This window comes from Micropterus salmoides, unplaced genomic scaffold, assembly GCF_014851395.1.
Source record: "Micropterus salmoides isolate LMB-PRFRI ecotype aquatic unplaced genomic scaffold, ASM1485139v1 Ms_hic_scaffold_3025, whole genome shotgun sequence".
Classification (NCBI taxonomy): Eukaryota; Metazoa; Chordata; class Actinopteri; order Centrarchiformes; family Centrarchidae; genus Micropterus; species Micropterus salmoides.
The window spans coordinates 1,074-8,091 of NW_024042291.1; the positions used below are offsets into that span (position 1 = coordinate 1,074).

A 7,018-nucleotide genomic window follows, 5' to 3' on the forward strand; every position below is an offset into this window, starting at 1 on the left:
CCCAGTATATTATGCCACTGGTCTGAATTTTGGTCCCGCGGAGACAGACAGGAAACTGTGAGTGAGTATGACAGTTGCCTAATATCCTTTTTCCTTTCACCAAAATGTTAATAGTAATATTAATATGACCCTAAGAGGGATGTTATCACACTAAGTTGTCTTATGAGGGGTTGAATTCAACAAACAGGCCAGGTTATAAAAGCGGAGTCTATCAAAATGAACTACATGCATCTGGTTTTAACAGTTACGCTTTCTCTTACAAGTGGTTGGAGGGTGTGAAATGAATATCAGAAATTGACTGTGTATTGTGATACCTTCTAACATTGTTTACATTCCACAAAATAAATGCTGTCAACTATGGTGTATCTGTAATTCTTTCTAGTGGGTTCAGAAGTCACAATGCAAATGGGAACATACGGTCTGTGGTGGTCTGAGTGCCTTATTTATTACATGTTATCTTCAGCATTCAAAATGTTATACTCAGAGCTGGTGTATTTTATTTTACACTTCAAGTTGACACTCCTGCATTCCCTCTTTTCTGTACATAAACAAAAGTCGGGTAATAACTGACATATGCAGCCATTAAGCATAACCTTTTCTCAATTTAGATAAGCTCAAATGTAAAAAACAAGCAAGTGCTTTCAAAGTTGGTAGTGTCTCAATAGCATTTATATTTTTGCAGCAATTTTTAACCATACGTTTTCTGCCACAGCCTTAGGTTAACAGTTTGTATAGATATTACTGTTTCAAATATCAGGCCTGCCTGCTGGACTAACACTGTTTTCCTCATATGATACGCATTGCTGTAAATTAAATCTCTCTGTGTAAAGAGGTGAAAACAGAATAAAAAAAAAAAAAGTGCTCCCCTCTGTCTGAAGGAGCCAGTTGAGGTCAACATAGTTCCTCCAGTCACATCTTTAGTCTAAACCCATCCTCCTATCAATAAGTTCTTTCCTTTTTTCCTTTGTGCCCCTCTCCCCTTGGTCTAAGTTACCATTCTCACCGCTGTATTTTCATACATTTTTTCCCCAGTCTTTTTTCTTTCAGTCATCAAGTTCCAGACCAAAGTGGCTGTAGAGATCTCGTGTGGTGGTCCCCCTCAGAGCAGCTGTAAGACATGGAAAAGTGGGGGTTAGGCCCCTTCAGCAGATTACAGGCTGAACTCACTCTAGTCTACTTTTCAAACAATCCTCAAAACACTGAACAGGCCAAGATCACAGTACCAAACAAATTAATCACTTTCAACACAAGGCTTGAGTGAAAAGATGTTATACAGTAGCTTTAGCAGCATCAGTATCAATTTCATTGCAGCTTAAAATATATAATCAGCCTTTTCCCCTCATATTAACCCTGTTGAATCATAACTTACAGTAGATCATGTAACATATTTTACGAAGCCCTACTCGATAGATCTCTATCTAGCCTCTCTTACATCACACAGAACCAAGCCATGCTGAGCTGAACCAGGCTGAGATATATCATTGTTTTGACATGGTTTTGTCAATCACCTTTGCCTGGGGGGGCAACACCCAAGACTCCACAATTATTATTACATGTTATGTTACAGTACACAATTTTGAATTGAAGTATCCTTTCAAAATTGCACTTATCCTGTCTGGTTTCCTTCACAGCCATTTCAGTTAAGAAAGTACTATACCTGAGTACTGTTGACTATAAACAATAGAATCTTTCAGGAACAATTAACAATGAATAATGAATAATCGTTACATAAAACAATGATAAACTATGTTTTAGGGCAACTTTCTCATAGCTAAACTCCTAGGTAATAATTAAATCTCTTTTAAGTGGTGAAATGTGAAGATTTTAGACTATATAGGCAAAAATATATCTATATTTCTAAGGAGGAGGATGTGACAATGACTTCAAACTCGACTGATAGACAGACGGACATGGTGAGAGACAAAAGGACAGTTGTCTTTAGGAGGGTACTGTAGGCCATCTCCTCTCGTCTCTTCTCTCACTCTACAGCCTGCCCACTACCTCCTCCCTCTCAGAATAACAGTACACAACAGCAACTCAGTGTTTAAGTATAGGCTCTTTGTGAAAGTGTGTGTTTGAGAGAAAGGGAGAGAGACAGCAGGAAGGGGTAAACAGCGTGTGTTTCTGTTTGACAGTTTGTGTCAGTGTATGCATGTGTCTACACGTGTTTGCTGAGATTGTACTGTATGAGTGTGTGTGTGTGTTTGTATCTAAGTGATGTGAAAGACCCCCATTGTGTCAGAGGGGAAACGCTACCTCCATTCACTAAGAGGTCATTATCATCCTGACTCTTCACTGTACTGAGAGAGAATTTAAAGAGATAGCAAGCGTTTAGCTAACCATATGGAGAGATTGCCACGTTTTTTCCCCCTACAAACTGCAGAAGTGGGAAATAAGTGATAGTAGAGCATCTGAGTAATGTATAACTATCCATGTTGTTACTGTGTTCATATTCCACAAAGATCAGGAGATTTAAAAGGGGATGTCCAGATTTTATTTAACACCACACACACATAAATGTGCATGTAAACGTAGGTAAAAGGTTATGTTTGTTATGATACATACACAGACCATAATGTCACTTGGCTGTGATTCACCAAAACTTCCCTAACAGTGTGAAATGCTTGAACTTCTCCACACTTCCTGAACCTCATGCAGTTGCAGCACATGCACAGAAATATGTTTTTAAGACGCAGGCACACGCTTTACCCCATTGTAGCCTATTTCCTCATACCGGTGTGTCTCCCAGACATACAGTAAATTCATCAGTATTTGATGGTTTTAGACAGTGCTATGCAGTGCCAACACCAATCTCTGAGAAAGAACAGTGATCGGGTCTACAGCCTGCACTCGTTGTATAAGCTGCTATCAGTAATAGCACATAGCATAGGTATGGCAATTTCAACTAAACTAAATTAATATTTCTGTCATCACATGATGTATGACAACAATGCTGAGCAATATTTGCCAACATATGACTGGACACAGAAAATCAAAGGACGGCTGGTTTATTTAAGCTGGATGAGGTGGGAACCTAAATATAACCAAGATTGTCCAAATAACAGAAGCACTTCAACCAGTGACATTTTTCTGTGTGTGTTAATCTAACATAATCAGTGTTGTGTAAATACTGTCTGAAGTCAATTGAAAGGCTAGCCCTGGCTTTTGATTCAGCCTTCAGAGGGAAACAGAGACGCCGCTCTGTTGCCCTCTGGTGGCTGGCTGTACTGTGGAGCAACTTCCATCCATCCCTTGTCAACCACTTATCCTGCGTACAGGGTTGCGGGGGGCTGGATGCTATCCCACTGACATCGGGCGAAAGGCGGGGTACACCCTGGACAGGTCGCCAATCCATCGCAGGGCATGGATCAATAAACTGTAATCATACCATTATGTTTAGTTTCCTTCAAGCTATTGTTGCATTACCTAATCAGATGAGAGCTTACTGAAATGTTTCCTTCGATGATAGATAGATGGCATGACTGCATATCGATTGTATGAGCACACTCATTTTCTCCACAGACAGCTTTCTTAGCTCTAATATTTTAATGGTGCATACCGATCAACATACCTGGTATAGATTGTGACAACAACAACAACTTTATATGACCGTGTGGTAAATCTGATGTTGTCTTTGTTTGAGTATTAACAGTCATCTCAGTCACTGAAGTTGTTTTTAACCTCTGTGCAGTTTGTTTTCTTTGGTGCAAATCACATCAGAAAAAGACATTGTTTTATGTCCGTTTCAGTAAATTAATTTAAAGCTAATTTGTTGCTGTGCCTGCAGCAACCTTGCATGACAAAACACCTTACACCTGCCATATTTGGGATCCAGTCTAGTGCTAGTTGGCGAACAACCTTTAGTGGTTATTAGTGTTGTAATTAGGGCCGCAACTAACGATTATTTTCATTAATGTGTTGATAATTTTCACAATTAATCGATGAGTTGTTTGGTCCATAAAATGTTAGAAAATTGTGAAAAATGTTCATCAGTGTTTCCCAAAGCCAAAGATGACATCCTCAAATGTTTTGTTTTCTCCACAACCCAAAGATATAGATAGATATTCAGTTTACTGTCATAGAGGAGTAAAGAAAAAAGAAAATATTCACATTTGAGAAGGTAAAATCTGAGAATTTGGAATTCTTTTCTAAAAAAAAAAAAAAAAAAAGGAGACTCAAACAATGACTCTGTTATCAAAATAGTTGGTGATTAATTTAATAGGTGACGACTAATCGATTAATCGACTAATAGTTGCAGGTCTAGTTGTAATTGCGTGGCTTTTTCAAGGCATGTACAACAGTACACAACATAAACAAATCTGTTATCACTGATATATTATTCAGAATCTATTCTTGAACTTGTGACTTGTTTCACTGCTGGTTAGTTTAGTTCAAATTTAATTATACTTGAAAGGAGAAGCCTTGACGTTTACATGTATACTTTTGTCTTCACATATAATGTATCTGACCCACAATATTCACTATTAAAAGGTATCAAATTAAAACGTTTATATGAGCATTTCGCTTACCAATACGGCCCAGGAGTGACTGTCCAATGTCTTTTATGTCATTGTATTCATGCAGCATATCAATATGATGCTCCAGCTCCTCTACTCTGTATCCTCTGGAGAAACACACACAAACTGGTCTCATACAAAAGCAGATCTTTGCAAATGACAGTCAAAACTATGTGCAGGCAAGCAGAGCACACATGCATTAAAGGTATTACAGGGTATTATTTGTGGGGATCAACACTACTGATGATCCCCTAAGGCTAAACTGAGTCATCAACACTACATGCTTAACCTCAACCCATACTATTCAAGTTGGACCTCAAAGTCAAATACAGGACAAGACAAATACACACAGCTGTACTCACTCAGCCTCCAGCTGTGCTATCTCTGTGTCCAGCTGCTCTCTTCTCCTCTGTAGCTCTGCCACCTCCTCTGTGGGGCTAACTTTAGCACTCTCAGTTACTTGAAGCTGTGAGGTGTAAAACAGACAACCATGGTACTCGGATGCACATGTGGAATGACATATAAGATTTATAATAATAATAATAAATTAGATTAACATAGCGCTTTTCTAAATACTCAAAGACGATTTACAGAGGGTAAGTATGTATGTGTGTTACAAATAGACAGAGAGGATGTTTACTTACAGGTGATTTGAAGTTGGTGTGTACTCTCTTAAACTTTGAGAATGGAGTTCTAGGGAGAGAGGGTATGAGAGGATATGTTTCACTTGATGTATGATGTATGATGTATGTATGTATGAAATGTATAATGAATAAAATGTCTTTGAAGTGGCTGTTTACATGTTCCACTCAGTATTCATTTGCTCTCAGAAATTCCTAATAATAGTAGCAATAAAATCTGTACGGTCTGTGTGTATGCAGAAAGAAATTTAAAAAACAGGTTTGTTGTTACACACAAACACATGCAACAAACAAATCATATCACTTATGTTTTAAGTTCATTAAATACAATTCCCTGTAAACATAAATGTGGGATTTTAACTCTTCATTGTTTTCTAGCTATGGCTAAATAATGATAATTATTGAACCAAGGACTACTAAGATGATGGCCGCAAGGAAATATGCGGTCTATTGCATGATTTGTCATGTCTCGTTTATTCATGCAAAGAAGGTTAAACCAACTGGACTTGGTTGACGGTACATAAAGACGTTTCACATCTCATCCAAGAAGCTTCTTCAACTGTGTGTATTTCTCTTGCTTTTGGATTAACGTTATCTAATTTTTTATTTTTTTAATTGAACTGAATGAGTGGAACATACAGATGTGTGGTTACTGAGTGGCGTATTATGTGGTTAGATTTAAATAACAGTCGTTTGCTACTGTGGCCAACAAGAAAGTGGGTAAACTTTGACTTCCAGTGGAAAAGGCATATCGGAATTTCCCACATAAAAACCCTGTCAATATGTTATGATGTCCGAGGTTATCTAAAGACTTCGGTCTTTATTTAAAGCAATTCCGTGTAATAAAAAGTGGTTGAAAAACATTTATCTAAGCTTTGCAAAACAGCAGATGCAACGCTACTTAGTAGACGTTAACTGTATCAGCTAGCTAGCTAGCTTAAGGGCTAAACCTATCGGTTACCTTTTCAAAGCTCCTTTCTGCAAGTCGTTCCCTTCCGGAGTCGAAACTGGACAGTTATTTGCACTACAGTGGGTTTCAGCGGATTGCTCTGTGTTCATACTGCCTTGTGTGTTATGAAAACGTGTGTGTAATGGGCCATTTAATGCAATAAGTACAGTATTTTAGAGAAGTAGGAAGTTCGCAATTCGCGGCCGATGGTAAACTGACGCAGACTGAAACCGGATTGGTTCTTCAAACCGAGAGGCGGGGACTACTACCCTGGTAACAACCGTGCGAAAGTGGTGATTGGGATTCTTGTCATTTTGAAGGGATAGATGTTTTAGTTTCACAACAACTCAAGTTCTTTTTTTTCAGAGTATGCCAACCTATACTTGTATTTTGGTTATATATTATTACGCTTAGCACTTAGGTTACATTTTACAGTTTTTCTAAATTGTTTACACACCAGCCTACTTGAGAAAGAAAAAAAGTAGGACAAGACTGAAATGTGGATATAAAGAACATTTCCAGGGTCCACTGCCATACTGACAAAACATCCACCATTGTTTAAACAATGCCAAAGAATGTTTAATTTTGAGGGCATTGCCTTTTTATATGAGACTATGTCTTTGTCTTGAAGCATGAGTTAAATGTTTTGGATGAGTTATGACCTTTTGCAGGCGAGCTATGGTGTTTTGACAAATGCTCATAGAGATTTGAGATTTGAGATTTGTTTTAAGAAATGAGCCAAAGCAATTGACCAGAGTTCGACTAGAATGTGTCAGCAAAGCCACTTTCCTTATTGGACCACCAGATGGCGACAAAGTGCCACTTAAGTTGACTTCTTTCTTTCTGTGTTCATCGCATCTTCACCTCTCACAACACTCAAATACAGACTGTCTGTCTGAAGCAACCCACAC

General features: G+C 38.2%; 1 protein-coding gene across 1 annotated transcript; it reads right to left on the reverse strand.

Moving 5' to 3' along the window:
• Positions 1–418: 418 nt before the first annotated feature.
• Positions 419–6,327, reverse strand: LOC119883773 (DNA repair protein SWI5 homolog). The gene is made up of 5 exons (XM_038694401.1): positions 6,120–6,327; positions 5,162–5,210; positions 4,880–4,983; positions 4,530–4,624; positions 419–1,108 (listed from the first exon to the last, which is right to left on the reverse strand). Exons 1-5 carry the CDS (start codon positions 6,215–6,217, stop codon positions 1,044–1,046), a joined length of 411 nt encoding a protein of 136 aa, XP_038550329.1. The 5' UTR covers positions 6,218–6,327; the 3' UTR covers positions 419–1,043.
• Between the last annotated feature and the right edge of the window lie 691 nt (positions 6,328–7,018).